Source organism: Leguminivora glycinivorella, chromosome 22 (assembly GCF_023078275.1).
Source record: "Leguminivora glycinivorella isolate SPB_JAAS2020 chromosome 22, LegGlyc_1.1, whole genome shotgun sequence".
NCBI lineage: Eukaryota > Metazoa > Arthropoda > Insecta > Lepidoptera > Tortricidae > Leguminivora > Leguminivora glycinivorella.
This window is the reverse complement of record NC_062992.1, coordinates 12,561,938-12,578,690: the sequence shown is the minus strand read 5'-3', so window position 1 is coordinate 12,578,690 and position 16,753 is coordinate 12,561,938. Positions and strand designations below refer to the sequence as shown.

The 16,753-nt window shown below is 39.3% G+C and overlaps 2 protein-coding genes and 1 non-coding gene across 3 annotated transcripts in view; 2 read left to right on the top strand and 1 right to left on the bottom strand.

The window, feature by feature from the left end:
- Nucleotides 1–1,896, bottom strand: part of LOC125237704 (cathepsin K-like) — a 49,365-nt gene extending 47,469 nt beyond the window's left edge. The window contains exon 1 of the mRNA XM_048144862.1: nucleotides 1,821–1,896. Within this exon, the coding sequence (XP_048000819.1) occupies nucleotides 1,821–1,890 (70 nt within the window). The 5' untranslated portion in view covers nucleotides 1,891–1,896. The remainder of the gene's footprint in view (nucleotides 1–1,820) is intronic.
- A 1,540-nt stretch (nucleotides 1,897–3,436) lies between these two features.
- On the top strand, nucleotides 3,437–14,941 carry LOC125237946 (crustapain-like). The gene is made up of 13 exons (XM_048145190.1): nucleotides 3,437–3,538; nucleotides 4,948–5,041; nucleotides 5,319–5,421; nucleotides 5,999–6,116; nucleotides 6,405–6,528; nucleotides 7,381–7,496; nucleotides 8,141–8,240; nucleotides 8,505–8,585; nucleotides 9,115–9,341; nucleotides 9,785–9,911; nucleotides 10,497–10,602; nucleotides 11,502–11,686; nucleotides 14,584–14,941. Exons 1-13 carry the CDS (start codon nucleotides 3,472–3,474, stop codon nucleotides 14,762–14,764), a joined length of 1,629 nt encoding a protein of 542 aa, XP_048001147.1. The 5' UTR covers nucleotides 3,437–3,471; the 3' UTR covers nucleotides 14,765–14,941.
- On the top strand, nucleotides 14,236–14,307 carry Trnat-ggu. Its single transcript has one exon. It is a non-coding gene; the product is annotated as a tRNA-Thr (tRNA).
- Nucleotides 14,942–16,753: the final 1,812 nt, after the last annotated feature.

Below are 16,753 nucleotides of genomic sequence, written 5' to 3'. Positions count from 1 at the left end.
AGGAAAACTGTTTTGAACTTGATAGGTTCTGTAGTTTTTTAAAAATATGGAAAACTACGGAAGACCCGAGCGGCTATCTACCGGCTGAGAGCGTGTCGGGCCACGCTCAGTGCAGGCACTGAGCGTGGCCCGACACGCTCTCGGCCGGTTTTTAAATATTATGTTGTTTTAATTGCATGGAGCACAGGAAGGTCCACATCTATGTATTTTTTTTTTGTAAGGAAATACAACTCTACGCTACGCCTACTTGCTTTAGTTGACTGTTGACACACTGAGACAGTGGATGCGCCAGAGTATAAAAGAGTGATTACCATCTCTTGTCAAAGATCTTGTTGAGACGAATCAAACGAACCCAAACAAGAAGTGGTTTCAAGACCTGGTCGTGGAATACTCTTGACTACCTTCCAGCTTCATCATCAGATCCTGGGTACCATCTCTTGTCAAAGATCTTGTTGAGACGAACCAAACGAGCCCAAACACGGAGTGGTTTCAAGACCTGGTTGATGAATTCTCTTGACTACCTTCCAGCTTCATCATCAGATCCTGGGTACCATCTCTTGTCAAAGATCTTGTTGAGACGAACCAAACGAGCCCAAACACGGAATGGTTTCAAGACCTGGTTGATGAATTCTGTTGACTACCTTCCGGCTTCATCATCAGATCCTGGGTACCATCACCTCTTGTCAAAGATCTTGTTGAGGGAAATCAAACGAGCCCAAACACGAAATGGTTTCAAGACCTGGTTGATGAGAACTCATGACTACCTTCCGGCTTCATCATCAGATCCTGGGTACCATCACCTCTTGTCAAAGATCTTGTTGAGGCAAATCAAACGAGCCCAAACACGAAATGGTTTCAAGACCTGGTTGATGAGAGCTCATGACTACCATCTGACTTCATCATCAGATCCTGAGTACCATCTATTGTCAAAGATTTTGTTGAGACGAGTCAGTAACCTAAAATGATATTCAATAATAAATAATACTTACTAAAAATATTAGTCAAGTTAATTAGTTAGTTACCAAAGTCGTCAACCCAAGGATCAAAGTTTTCGGTCGCAGTATACATGCAACAGTACAGCCAAACACGCACACAAGTGCGGTTTTGGACACGGCGGGTGCCGCACACAATGACAAAATAACTTCGCGATCGTCGAGCCGCGTGCGGAGCGGACTAACATACGTCCTGCCTCTACAAGCTCTGCCGCGGTACTGACATCGCAAGCGCGCGTAACCGGTAATAAGGAGGCATTTTTAAAAAATCGTCAAAAATATTAAATTGCAATTAATAGAAAACTTTTGCATAAAATCTGTTTAAGTAAGCGTTGCAGATTATTTTTATATTAAAACTACTTCAAAAACACGTAAGTTTTCGAAGAAATTGACACTTAATCTGAGGTGATTTCTGAAACAAATTGGATTCATCATATCCTCATTTACTCTATTCTAAAGCCTTATAACAAAGAAGTAGTCTCAAAAGATTGTAGTACAGGATATACATAATTCAAATTTACCACTTGAAGCATTCAAAACTATCCAAATTTTACAAATTAGACGGACTAAGTCAGCACTTTTCGCGGGTTTTCCTAAACATGCACCAGAAAAAAAATCATAATTAATTAAGTGAGTTAGTTTTTAAAAATCCAGTCTCACAACATGTAAGTTAAGAAGATGTCCTAATCGAATCCTGAACTTAATAAGTCTTTTAGATGACGGAAAGTGTAGCATTTTGCCGACTAAAACTATCAATTTTACATTATTACGACGTTTTCGTTGAATGCCCTCTTAAATACACAAACAGTAGATCATAAAAAAAATTACCCATTAATACATATCCAGATGATAAATTAAACAAATACACTAAAAATAAAACGGCCACTGTGACCGCCATTTTGGATAAATCTAAATAAGCATTACTAATATTTTTCAACCTTTTTAAGTCCTTGTGGTGTATGCCTTATCTGTAATATTTAAGGGGATGTTTTCACTTGCTTATGTATCATATCATAATGCAATAAATAAATAAATATTTTAGGATATTCTTACACAGATTGACTAATCTCCACAGTAAGCTCAAGAAGGCTTGTGTTGTGGGCACCCAGACAACGATAACGATATACATATAACATACAAATACTTACATACATACATAGAAAACATCTATGACTCAGGAACAAATATCTGTGCTCATCGCACAAATAAATGGGCATTTATTTGTTTTTTGCACAGATATTTACCGGGATTCGAATCCGGGACTGCGGCTTAGCAGGCAGGGTCACTAACCACTAAGCCTGAACGGTCGTTAAACTATACATACACAATAATATTGGTTAGGTATTGGTAGGTGAAATCGTTTAATGCACAAAGAAACTTCCTTTTAAATCTCTAATTAGATTACTTTTAATTAATTATGTGATATTATCGCAATTTTATAACAGGCCTTTTACATCATGATTTTATCAAATGTTACTGGGATTACTAATTAAAAGTTATTTTACTGATTAAAAGGTAAAGATAAGTTATGGATTTGTTATTTATATTTTTATCACTATTGCTATGTTGTTAAAAGTAGTCAATTTTACAAAAAAATAACAAATTATTGTTTTTTAGTGACCTACTTAACAAACTAAAACAAGTATTTATGTATACCGCATTAAAAAAAATAGGAATGTCATCCATACATTGTGGTTAAAATGTATATATATTTTTAAAAGTCAGACTACGCAAATGTTTATGTATGCAAGGAATCAAATTTTAAAATTTAAGGATCACTTACGATAGATGGGGACAGCCGGCGTAGCCGATTGGCAATCGTCAACGCCAGACGGCGACAGAAATGCAGTTTCGTTCCAATACACAAGAGCGATAGAGATAGATAGCTACGAAACAGATACTATCGTGAGCGTTTGTGTATTCGGCTACGCACACAGAGCTTTGGTTGCTTAATTTTTAGTATTAATTGAGCGGTTGTCACGTAATGATTCCTTGTGAAAGTTGAAAATTTGGAGAATTTTGCAATACTTAAAAAACTCATATTATTAAATTAAATTAAAACGGGGCTTAATCGCGTAAAAACTTACGTTTATATTTAACCCGACGTTTCGGACATGACATTACATCCGTGGTCACGGGTAGACAGACAGGTAGACGGACAGACGGGTAGACGGGGAGGGATTTAATAATATGAGTGAAGGTCGTGTTAGTTTAAATCAATATACTTAAAAAACTATTAAAAAAACCATGAACCTATACTCTATGAAAAAAACTATTAAAAAAACAATTAAAATCTATGAAAAAAAAACTGTAACTTTGTAGTCACTCTGGACTTATTACAGTAATTTTATAAAAAAATATATTTGCACTGATTATTAGCCTCTGATAACAAACTCATAATTATGCAGTATTTGATAAAAACAACACTATAAAAGGAATGGGTTCGTGTTAACATATTTTTAATCTAAGTATTTACATCATGGCTTCACTTTGTACAATAATTTTGTTGATTTGTGTTCAATACAATGTTGGATATAGTTTTATGGGTAAGCAGTCTAGTGTCTTACAAAACTATGAATTTATTGCGCAACTATGGGAACAACAAATCAAATTATTTTTATATACCTACTTACATTTCATAAAATATATATATACAGGGTGGAAAAATCGAATGCCACATGGATGGCAACTACCTTAAATATTGTAAATAGCACATTTTGTGTAAGGCAGACTTTCCTTTGTTTTTAAAAACAATAAATTCTGCATTTAAGGATTTATGAAAAATCGCTTGCTTCAGTCGGGACTCGAACCGGTCAAATGTGACAAAAAATAACGTGCCAAATAATGTGCCAAATTTTCATGGCCTTCCGTTATTCTGATTGTATTTGTTATTTAGAGAAAAATGAACCTTATCAGTAACCCTTTCAATCTGCATCATAAAATACGGCACTTTACTTACACGATAGCGTAAAGGTAACGGAAAATGAACGTAGTTTTAGATTCTTGCTGTTTGGTTCTCCCCTTCTTTTTTATATGGGATAGGAGACAAACGAGCAGACAGGTAGCCCGATGGCAAGCGATCACTGCCGCCCATGGACACCCGAAACACCAGAAGTGTTGGAGGTGTGTTGCCGGCCTTTAAAATACGCTCCTTCATACGATTGGTTTTTAATTAAATTTTTTAATCGACTAAATTGCGTCCCACTGCTGGGCAAAAGCCTTCCCTTTTTTTCTCCACTCCTCAATGCTTTTTACATTATCCGATCCGATATCGGATGTAGGACCGATATCCCATACATATAAGCCGCCATCTTAGATTTTTGCCTTTGAAATCCTTCCGACATCCGATATCGACGCACTCAACCGAAACGCACTCACGGTTTGCTGCCCGCTCTCGCCAGTCGCTGTAAAATACATCGAGGTCGTCCTGCCATTTCTTTGGTCTCTGGTTGGTCTGTTTGGTTGTGGTTTTTTTTTTTATACTACGTCGGTGGCAAACAAGTATACGGCCCGCCTGATGTAAAGCGGTCACCGTAACCTATGGACGCCTGCAACTCAAACAGTGTCACATGCGCGTTGCCACCCCATTAGAAACTTGTACATTCCCTTTTGCTGTGTTAAGTACACAGCAAAAAGGAGTGTACAAGTTCCGAGGAGGGTTCGGGTTGCCGACGATTCAAAGGACAATAAACGGAACAAGTTAGTTCCGTAAGTCCTCCCGTCATCAGCACACCGCACCCTCGTTGAGCTCTGGCAGCCTTACTCACCGACAGGAACACAACACTATGAGTAGGGTCTAGTGCTATTTGGCTGCGGCCTTCTGTAAGGCGGAGGTACTACCCCAGTTGGGCTCTGCTCTAGATTCGAGCGAGACGATATCCGCTGTGCTGTGCCCTACCACACAAAACGGAGCGAAGCGGAGCGGTTTTGATTATTTTTGAAATTATTTTCACAGAAGAATCCGAAAGCCTCGTCTGGCCGCCGGAGTATCACATGAAAGCCGAGAAGATCAACCTGGACGCGGGCATTGTGGAGTCTATGGAGATGTGGTAATTTTTTTTTCGTCACACCAACTGGTAAAGGTTGATACTTCAAAAACGAATGACAAACTTGTACACTCCTTTTTTGAAGAACTCCATACTGTAGTTCATCGGGAATACCTCGACAGGGAGCTCATTCCACAGCCGGAGCGTTCGTGGGAGGAAATTCCTCTGAAACCGCACGGTGCACGGTGCGCGACCATTTAGGTTGCAAGGTGTGTGGATGAGCGCCCTGTCGATGGCGAGCGGTGCAATTTTCTTACAAGACAAGTTTTCTCTTGATCAGGTCCAGTGCCGCTGTCAACCGCTCCCGTATCGACTTCTACGGGGGACTAGTCAAGAAGTATTACCAATGGGAGACTGAGGACGAACATGGCTACGTCTACAGCGTACGTATTCAACTATACATTTTGAGTTTATGAAATGCGTTTAGTGAAAGCCCTGAGCCTGAGCACAGTATAATAAAGAGCACTATCGTACAGTATGGCCATGGCCACTTTCGATTCCCGCTGAAAGTGCCGCCCACTCCCTTTCGATGACCTCAGTCTGCCCGTCAAAAACGCGAACAATCGACCTGTTATATCTCACCCACACGAGCATGGTACGCGTTCACCTACACGAGTTTAGGATGTGTGCTAGGAACGCGCCTCTTTCATATATTTGATAGCCAGTGTCCGAGGTGTGGCCTGAGTGATAGCGTGCGGCGGGCGGGCGAGCGTCATGCATCCATCCTATGCAGCGTCGAGTCAGGACACTTGTATGAGCTTCAATTGTTTGACATGCACGCCGCACGCCCCGCCCCGCTGCACGCCCAATATGAGCGTGCACTCAAGCCTTACACTTAAGAAAGTCAAATAAAGGATGACGCACGCGGTGCAGGCTGGTCCGGGGCATCTGTTTTGCTAATTTTGTACATAGTATTTTTTTTTGTCTAAAACTGAAAAACCCATGTTTTTTTGTATACAGTTGATGCCTCAGTCTACAGAAGAATACCAGAATAAGATCACCTGTGGGATGCAGCGAATAAAAGATGAGGACGACATCGAATCGAATCTACCTAAAATTGAACACTATGAACATGTAGGCAAGTATTTTTATACTTCATTTCCTAGAAGGAGCGATCACTAAATACAATATAGCAAAAGCATTGTCAGATAATTGAATGATAGGGCCGACGGAATATGCAACTTGTATGTAACTGTCACCGATGATGCATTTGAAGTGCATTCAGCATGCAGTTCCCATACAAGTTGCAATCGGGTTGCAGTCCGTTTGTTCTAGTCATTGAGAAAGTCCTTAATTGCTCCCTAAAATCAGTGTCATTGAGAAAAGTTTTAAAAGTAAGTATTTTTTTAACACTGTTGTATTCTAGGCAACGAAGAACTGGATGGCAAAAAAGTAGAGGTTTGGAAGTACGGAAGAATTTTCGAAGAGAAAAGATGGCAGGAGCGAATTTTGTACACGTACAAGAGCGATGACTACGATATACCAGTCAGGTAATTTTACACTCTGGTATTTCAAACTAAGTACTTATGTCGGGTTCCCTCTATTTGGCATAATTTTAATTGTAAGAAACGATTTTCGCATAACAGACTTCGCATAATCGATTTTCGCCGAATGTTAATTTGACAGAAAACTTATTTGTCATAATCTGTTATAATACGAATATTACTTTTTCCGAAAATAAGTTCGCATAATTCTGTTAACGCCGATTGTTTTTATGAATAAAATTAATTCGTATAATTGTATTTGGCATATTTCTTAAAATCAGAATATCCACCCATACTAAATGCTGTCAAGAGAGTCGGTTCGGTTAGGTTAGAACTGCGACCTCAACAAATACAACATTTTGTCAAGAATTTCGGTAAGGTTAGGTTAGAACTGCAACATTAATATAGTAGTATTACCTACGATAAAAATTCTACGTGGTAAATTTCGACTAAACGATGTTATGCAGAAATAATTTATGCATAAAAACCATTCGGCGAATAACCTTTATGCATGAAATATATCAGGACAAACAAAAATATGCCTAGACAAATTATGCGTAACTATACTATGCCAAAACAGATTATGCGAAAGGTGAATTATGCCAATATAGATTATGCTAAAAATAATTCTTGATTGTACAATTATGCCAAAACAAGGGGAACCACTTATGTCACTTTATTCCTGGTAATTTTGGCCCAAAGGACTGATCTTACAAAAAGCGAGTAAGCGATGAGCTATCCGCGATAGAAACAAACAAAAGATAGTCGCTCCCGTGCCGCCTATGCTCAGCAGTGGACGATAAAGGGCTGATATGCTGATGATGATATCTAATCCAAATGTTTTTGATGGTCTCACAGATTCGAAGCCAAGAACTACCTGATGAAGAACGGCGCGATGACGGCTCACATCATCACCAACTACTACAACTACGAGTCCACTGTGGACGAACAGGATCTAAACGAAGGGGACACAGGCAAGTTATAGAACTATAGAGATATAACTTTAACTATTTATATTCCTACTATTTTATTAACCCCCGACGCAAAAACGACGGGGTGTTATAACTTACGTGTCTGTCTCTGTGTGTGTGTCTGTCTGTGGCATCGTAGCTTTCGAACCGATTTAGATTTCGTTTTTTTTTGTTTGAAAGCTGAATTGGGTCGGGACGGGAGTGTTCTTAGCCATGTTTGATGAAAATAGGTACATTATGTCGGTGTTTTTTCAAAATTTAAATTTTGTATCGTGGTTATTTATTTGTGTGATGAGCACAGATATTTGTTCCTGAGTCAGGGGTGTTTTCTATGTATATTATTATTTGTATATTTTATCTATCGGTGTATGAGTACCCACAACACAGGCCTTCTTATTAAGTTTCATGCTGATGGCAATATCATTTGATATTTGCCAGTCGCTTTTTAATAAAGGAAAAGACATAGCGAAGACAACTGCACGTGGTGCTTTCCATAGATAAGGAAACACCGGAGCCTCCGACCCGGATCCGGCCCGGTCTAGTGTGAGTCACCCTTTAGTTTGAGTTTTAGGTTTGAACCATATCTAAACTTTTCAGAATTTGCAAGCATTTCAATTAAAGTTACTGACCGATTCTTGATTTTACAGATGATTGCGAATACATGGGGACGCTTGGTGAAGATTTTCCCAACGATATCAAGCATCTTCACCCAGCAAAAGAGACGGATGTAGATGTCGCTTTTCATAGGTAGGTTTTTGTTCATTTTATTTCTTTAAACTACCTATCAAAACCAGCGGCTTTATAGATCAAAAATTGCTGTTTAAGAAGTCTTGGTGGCTCAGTTGGCAGAGCGCTGGAGTATTGATCCAGTGGCTGTGAGTTCGTCTCACACAAGGCGGTACTTTTCCACTATTAAATTATTCTAAACCAAATAAGTTGAACTTATTGCCAGCAATAAGTTCAACTGCAATTATTACCTCGGGTACATTAAGATCGGAAGTTATATTTCAGCTACAAAAAACATCACCAGAAGAAATATGGCAGCGACAACGAGCACGAAATGAGGAATGCCATTTTTCATGAAAATTGGGAGTAAGTGATTATTAGACAACTTTTTTTAGAAGGTCTGTAATCAAATATAAATAAATAAAGAGCCTTTTTATTTCTTGAATTTCTACATGTTTTCTTATGTGCTAATTTATATTAATTACAATTATGAATGTAAAGGATAGGACTAAAATATTCAAGAACTGTGGAATGAATTGTCGCCAGCGGCATTTCCGGACCGATACCACCTTCAAACCCTCAAGAAAAGAGCGTACACCCATCTTAAAGGCCGGCAACGCACCTCCAACACTTCTGGTGTTTTGGGTGTCCATGGGCGGCAGTGATCGCTTACCATCAGGCGACCTGTCTGCTCGTTTTCCTCCTATCCCATTAAAAGAAGAACCCCGTTTTTACCAATCAAATATTACAGGTTAAGTTTGGTCTATTTCCCGGTTTTCGATGAAGCTGAAACCTTGTTGCTGAAAAGTTGCATTACAATGCAATTTTTATGTTGTTAAGGGCCCAATCAAGTGCCCTTCCCTTTGCGTATAATGCATGACACGTGACTTTACAGAATGATAGAACACCATAATCGCCAGAGCCTCGGATACACACTAACCCTGAACCAATTCGCCGACCGGACCTCAGATGAGATGGAGATGTTTACCGGCCTTCTACCCAACCCCCCAGAACTGGAGGCCACTCATCCCTTCCATTCTGATGAAGAAGTTAAGAAAATTGCTGAGGAGTTGCCTGAGAATTTTGATTTGAGGATGGAGGGAGTAATTTCACCAGTTAAAAGTAAGTGGGAAGACTATCTGATGTTTTTATGCCTTCTTTTCAAGCCCTTAGAAATGGACATCAAAGTCCACTTTCATTCTGATAAAGAAGTCAAGCAACTTGTTGAAGACCTCAGTATTTTGACTTGAGGATGGAGGTAGTCATTTCACCAGTTAAAAGTAAGTTCTTTTTACTAATTTGTTTCTTTTGGATGTATTTTCAGAACATATCCGGGTTAAGAATATTCAAAATATATAGCATCCATTATTGTACAGTCAAGTATCGAAAAAATCGTCTCATAAATTTGGTACTACGCCCTTATTACATCGGACTAAGATGCTTAGGTGTGAACATATTTTGGAGTAAGATGTGTACAGTGTACACCTATATTTTTACACTTCACTGTATGTATTTTTTTACTAGTCGATGTGGTAAAAACTTAATACCTAATTATTTTTATGCAGATCAGGCGCATTGCGGTTCATGCTGGGCGTTTGCGTCCACAGCAGCTGTAGAGGGCGCTATAGCTCGCAGCAATGGCGGACGGATCATTGACCTCAGTGAGCAGTCTCTGGTGGACTGTGCTTGGGGGTAAGGATATACATACATACAATCACGCCGGTATCCCATAAAGGGGTAGGCACATGAAACTACTCAAGCTTCAGTACCACTGTTGGCAAATAAGGGGTTGAAACTGTTGAAAGAAAACGAAATTGTGACATGAGGGCAGTGCCGGCCCGTGCGCTCGATCAGAGTAGAGCGAGTTTGAGTTTCGACGCTCTTGGTAAAAGTCTTTCTGCGTTCTAAGGTAATAATGGCAGGCAGTAATGGTGTTTTGTCACTGTATGCCCTTCGGTTTCCAAGTGCTTTGAAGTTCTCTCATCGCCACCCTTACGCTCCTTTGACTCATAAAATTGCGCAACTCTTTACGATTTTGGCGCCCCTTTACCATTTGGCGCCTAGAGCGGCCGCAATCGCTCTACCCTTAATCCGGCCCTGCATGAGGGTAAGGACATCATGTAACACCATCATTCATCACAATGTTTTTCGCGGAGCTCAGCCATTCCTGGGTTTCGACACTCACTTTTGCAGGTTTTCGACACTCACTTTTGCAGGTTTTCGACACCCACTTTTGCAGGTTTTCGACACTCACTTTTGGAAATTGTTTCTGTTCAGATTGGGCTGCCTGGGATGCGACGGTGGATGGATGGAGAACGCTTTTAAATACATCGTCAAGCATGGCCTTCCTGTGGAGCAGGAATATGGTTCTTATCTAGAACAGGTGGGTTGTACTAAGTAACAAATAAAATAAACCTATTTATCGTAAGGTAATTTAATAAAATCAGTAGGAAGGTAAATAAGTAGTAGTACTTAGGGTCAGTTGGAAGTGGAAGACCTAGGCGAACTTTTCTTGACGAAATCGGGGAAATATTGCAAAAAGTCCAGGTCAGAAGTACTCGAAACCGACGAGCGTGTATGAGAAACGTTATGAAAGTGTGTGAAGCGAAAGTGGTTTGTCAGGATCGCAGTAAATGGAAATCCGTGATCTCTGCCTACCCCTATGGGAAACAGGCGTGATTGTATGTATGTGTGTACTTTAACAAAGTCAAATAGCGGCGAACTAGGCATCGCCTGTAACGCAGGGATTACGGATCTTCTTGATTTATCAAATACTGATTTAGTAGTCTAAAGTCTAAACCGAAAAGTACGCGATCCACACTGAGTGGCGAGAAATTTATTTATATGGTAACCCTTTTTAACCTCTTTCAAGTTCTCACAGTACTCACACACAAAACAATTATACCGTTTGTATAAATGAAAAAAAAGGAAACAAAAAAGAGATATGTACTTAAGAGTTTTGTGGGCTATCTAAAGGTATCCCTTTTAATACAATTAAAACTTATTCATTTTTAACAGGTTTTCGTAAATCATGTGTTAATTATAAGATGTAATGTTTTGAAAAGAAGTTGCCCGCCGAGTTTCTTGCCGGTCCCATAATGGATACCCCCCTCCCAACTGAGGGGGGACTGAAATCCTCTCGAGGCTGAGGCGTAGGGTTAGAGCCGGCGTAGCTTTATTTGATGTTCATATGCGCATTGTAATATGCCTACTTGAAAAATAAATATTTCATTTTCATTTTAATTTTTTCATTTTATCAACTTATTCTACTATTATATTCAGGACGGTTTATGCCACACAAAGAACATGTCAATCTCATACGCCATCAAGGGCTACGCGAAGCCGACGGCCCACAATCCTCAGGCGCTGAAGGTAGCCCTCTTCAAGCACGGGCCGGTGGCTGTGTCCATCAACTTCAACAAGAAGATGCGTTATTATGGTGGAGGCATATTCTATGATCCTGACTGGTATGTTACACGCAGGGTTACCTTAGTTACCTTGAGTTACCAATTACAGGACGGTCTATGCCACACAAATAACACAGTAAGTACCTGACGAAAGACGAAAACTCGAAAATTCACGTTTCCCAGGACCTAAGACTAATCTAGATCGACTTTCACCCCCGATAACCCCATCCATACTTAATATTATAAATGGGAAAGTGTGTGTGTCTGTTTGTTGGTCCGTCTTTCACGGCAAAACGGAGCGACGCCGACGGATCGACGTGATTTTTTAAGTGGAGATAGTTGAAGGGGAGGAGAGTGACATAGGCCACTTTTTGTCTCTTTCTAATGCGAGCGAAGCCGCGGGAAAAGCTAGTAACTAAATAAATTTTAGCAAAGTTGTTAGAGCGGTTTCCGAGATCGCCGGTACCTATATAAGGCTCTCGTTTAGTGCTCGTTTATTAGATAGATATAAACCTCATACGCCATCAAGGGCTACGCGAAGCCGACGCCCCACAATCCTCAGGCGCTGAAGGTAGCCCTCTTCAAGCACGGGCCGGTGGCTGTGTCCATCAACTTCAACAAGAAGATGCGCTATTATGGTGGAGGCATCTTCTATGATCCTGACTGGTATGTTACACGCAGGGTTACCTTAGGTTACCACATTTACCTTGAGTTACCAAGTACAGGACGGTCTATGCCACACAAATAACACAGTTAGTACCTGGGGCCCATTTCTCGAAGCTACAAGTTACAATTTACAAGCGGTAGTCAATGTCTAATATGACAAGTTGCAAAGAGACTTCCGCTTGTAACTTGTAACTTTCAGTTTTGAGAAATGGACCCTTGGAAGACGAGAACTCGAAAATTCACGTTTCCCAGGACCTAAGACTAAGCTAGATCGATTTTCACCCCCGATAACCCCATAACTTAATTAATTTTAGCAAAGTTGTTAAATCAGTTTCCAAGATCGCCGGTACCTATATAAGGTTTTCGTTTAGTGCTGGTTTAAAGGTATTAGACAGATATAAATCTCATACGCCATCAAGGGCTACGCGAAGCCGACGGCCCACAATCCTCAGGCGCTGAAGGTAGCCCTCTTCAAGTACGGGCCGGTGGCTGTGTCCATCAACTTCAACAAGAAGATGCGCTATTATGGTGGAGGCATCTTCTATGATCCTGACTGGTATGTTACACGCAGGGTTACCCGGGTTACCCCATTTACCTTGAGTTATTAAGTACAGGACGGTCTATGCTACACAAATAACAGTAAGTACCTGGACGACGAAAACTCGAAAATTCACGTTTCCAGGACCTAAGACTGAGCTAGATCGATTTTCACCCCCGATAACCCCATAACTTAATTAATTTTAGCAAAGTTGTTAAAGCGGTTTCCAAGATCGCCGGTACCTATATAAGGTTTTCGTTTAGTGCTGGTTTAAAAGTATTAGACAGATATAAATCTCATACGCCATCAAGGGCTACGCGAAGCCGACGGCCCACAATCCTCAGGCGCTGAAGGTAGCCCTCTTCAAGTACGGGCCGGTGGCTGTGTCCATCAACTTCAACAAGAAGATGCGCTATTATGGTGGAGGCATCTTCTATGATCCTGACTGGTATGTTACACGCAGGGTTACCCGGGTTACCCCATTTACCTTGAGCTACCTGAGCATTACTTTTTTTTTTGCCACTTTTATGAAGTGTGATATTTTTGAAATAAAATAATTAAAATGCTATTTCTACTCAGAATTACTAGCTTTTTCAATTCTAGTAGTTAAAAAAATTGTTCCATACGATTTTTTCTTATTTTGTTACCATTTTCCGTACATGTTGTATGGGGTAACAAAAGAGGAAAGTAACAAAAATGTATGGAAATTTTGGGACACTTTTTGTCTCCCAGTGAGATTGAAAGTACTCGTGATTCTGAGTACAATTGACCTAAAATTCCCTAAAACAATCAAACAATTTTTATTGGCAAAAAAAAAGAAATGCTCACCTAGCATGGTTGATGCCACACAAAAAATATGTGAACATTTGACTTACCTGACTCGTTTTCATAGTAAAAATCTAGATAGATTTTAATATTTACTGTCACACTTGACATGCTCCCCGCCCTCTTTGTTCTGATGTACTAAATGGGTTACCCCTAAATAAAAAACAGTGCGTGGAGTCCCTACGCGCGGAAAAAGTGAAACTTGGTAACATAACCTCAAAAACATTTTGTCAAGTGACCATCACGTTTTTGCATTTAGTTACGTCCATTTTTTTACTGTTTTAAGTATTTTACATTGATATTTGCTCAACTTATTGAAAAAAAAAAAAACAAATATAAACTCTAAGAACAAATTAAATTATTTTCATAGAAAATATTTTAACTTGTATTTTTAAGTAGTAACACTACTATTATGTTATAAACATTAAATAAATGTCATATACAAAGAAAAAGTGACCAAGGCCTCCAGTGCTCCGAGCTGGAATCGAACCAGCGTACTCCGCTTACCGGGCGAATGCCAGGGGGCGCCACGAGCCTTCGGAAATGTCATATACTTGGAAATTTCGACCCTTGCCTTCGTGCACCGATGGCCGAGTGGTTCAGGCATTCGCCCGGTAAGCGGAGTACGCTGGTTCGATTCCAGCTCGGAGCACTTGGTCACTTTTTCTTTGTATATGACATTTATTTAATGTTTAAATATAAACTCATTTTGCACTCGATCTAAATATAAAACACACACATCTCAACCAACCATTCCACCAATCAAAACTATTCTGTCACTGACTAAGTGAGTGAATGAGTGAGTGACTGAATGTTACGCGCTGAGTGAGCGGCATTTAACGCAACGTAACACTGACTGACTGTTACGCACTCTCAGTTGAAAATCGTATTAGTAGTTTCACTTCAAAAACTTCTTGTTTATTTTCAGTAACAAAGGGCACACAAACCACGGCGTCGTTGTAGTCGGCTTCGGAGTTCACGATGGAACAGACTATTGGATTGTAAAGAACTCCCACGGCGCTACCTGGGGACAGGCGGGATATATTCTCATCTCGGCGACAGATAACAACTGCTTCGTACTGTCCAGACCGGTTTACCCTATTGTGTAACCCTACCGAACCCTATTGACGCTACCTTATTGACCCTTTGGAATTGTATTTTAATATATTCGGCAGGTACGGTTAACATGGTATTTTTTTTATATTTTAGTTTTAGGTACGAAAATATTATAATGTATATATATTATGTTCATATTATTTAGGTAATAAATTCATTCCACGTGTTGTTTTAACTATATTTCTTTAATTACACCGGTCTTTCCTCTAACTAATTAGTAGGCTATAAAGTCTTGGAACCAGTTTCATGAGTAAAAAAAAACATGACTGAAAATACCTCGTTTTGTGGTGGAATATTTATTTCTAAAAAAAACTAAGTACTAACAATAATCATATTATAATAAAATTCAATCAATTTTAAACTTACGCTTAAAAATAAAAAGTTATAATTAAATGTCAATAAATTGGATTCTCATTTTCTATGTATAATTTCTTGACTTGCGAGTATGAGCCAAACATCAGTTTAATAAGACCCATGTTACGAGCAAGTGTGTTGAAAAAATAGTTTCAGCCTTTTTGCAGGTGACTATACAAACGTCCTGTATTACAGCGATATTTCGATATTTATTATTTACGAATCAACCTGTATTTGTGTCATCCTAGTTACCTCCCCAAACCTCGTTTATTACATCCAAAATGTTGACAATAAACTGCTTACTGCCCCCTCTAGCTTCCTTAAAATCTACTACAAACTCTTTATTTACCACATCGAATTCTATTCCTTCACTCATTGTTACTACTCTAGAAAAGCGTGGTATTTTTATTGTAATAACTTTATCTGTTTGCGACGGATCTGACACGACGTATTTATCTTCAGTGCCATAAGTTTGTTTCATTAGAGACACAGGCTTGTCGCTACTTATTCCTGCAATAGATCCTCCCGTTTCGCTCCAAACATTAATGCCTAGATAACCTTTGCTTATTATTTCTACAGCTTGTATTTCAGCTGTATTTATGAGAATATTTACCGGGTTATTGCTGACATATTCCTTTAATTCAGATTTGGTGACTCCTGGTAGCAACACGTAAGAATAATTTGCATTCACTGGCCTCTGTCCGTGCATAATTATAAATTTGCGATAACTACCCGTGTAAGCGAAATCGTTTATACAATAATTATCATTTATATTCTTATATGTTCCTTTTCGTTGTTCAAATATAACATCAACAGTTTCATTATTCGGGAAATAGTAAGCAATAGATAATCTCTGATTGCTCGATTGGAGTACTAACCAGTTGAAAGAATATCCTTTTGTCGTTGTTTTTATTTCACCTTTGTTTGACCAAACTTTATATTTATACTTATTATTTAAAAGTCGGTTTTCTACAATTGTTTCTATGGATGCTGTTGTTCTTCCATTAATTCCAGCACCTAATGCTACAATTTGTCCTTCTACTACAAACCAAGATTTCTTGCCTTTGAGATTCATTGGCAATAATATATTATTATTTTTAAAACCTTCTTTGTTTAAATCCATTCCGACCACCGCCTGATTGCGGTCGGCTACTCCACCGACCCAATTTGCTTTAGAATAGAATGCTTGCCAGTCTGTTAGTTCCTCTTCGAGCTCTATAGTATCTACTGTGGTTCCTGGAAACCTGTACGGATCTACAGTCGGCCAATAGGCATTCCTAAATTGAACATCATCATAGTTGTATAGATACACAGCGCCGTCAGCAGTATGCCATCCGCGTTTGTTTTCCGAATTCCCCGCTTCGAATGCTGAAATCCGGTTGGAGTATAAACTTATACCCAACGTGTATTTGTCTGTTTGTTGAACAAAGCGGTCCATCGACGCATACATTTTAGCTCCAATAAATGGAAACTTAGCTCCCACTATGCTGGGATCATTTAATAAACTGGTTACCAATACTATTTCATTGTACGTTTTTGCGTTTGAAAAATAGTACTCCTGGTTTTTCTGTATCCAGTACTTTAGAGATTCTTTCAGTTTCTTATCTGTGCTTGATGCGAATTCAGCT

What these genes read in the sequence shown, in the direction of transcription:
- LOC125237946 (XM_048145190.1), top strand. Translation starts at nt 3,472, where the DNA reads ATGGCTTCACTTTGTACAATAATTTTGTTGATTTGTGTTCAATACAAT. An exon ending in GACTACGATATACCAGTCAG is followed by an intron (nt 6,529 to 7,380) that starts GTAATTTTACAC and finishes ATGGTCTCACAG; the next exon opens with ATTCGAAGCCAAGAACTACC. An exon ending in ATATTCTATGATCCTGACTG is followed by an intron (nt 11,687 to 14,583) that starts GTATGTTACACG and finishes GTTTATTTTCAG; the next exon opens with TAACAAAGGGCACACAAACC.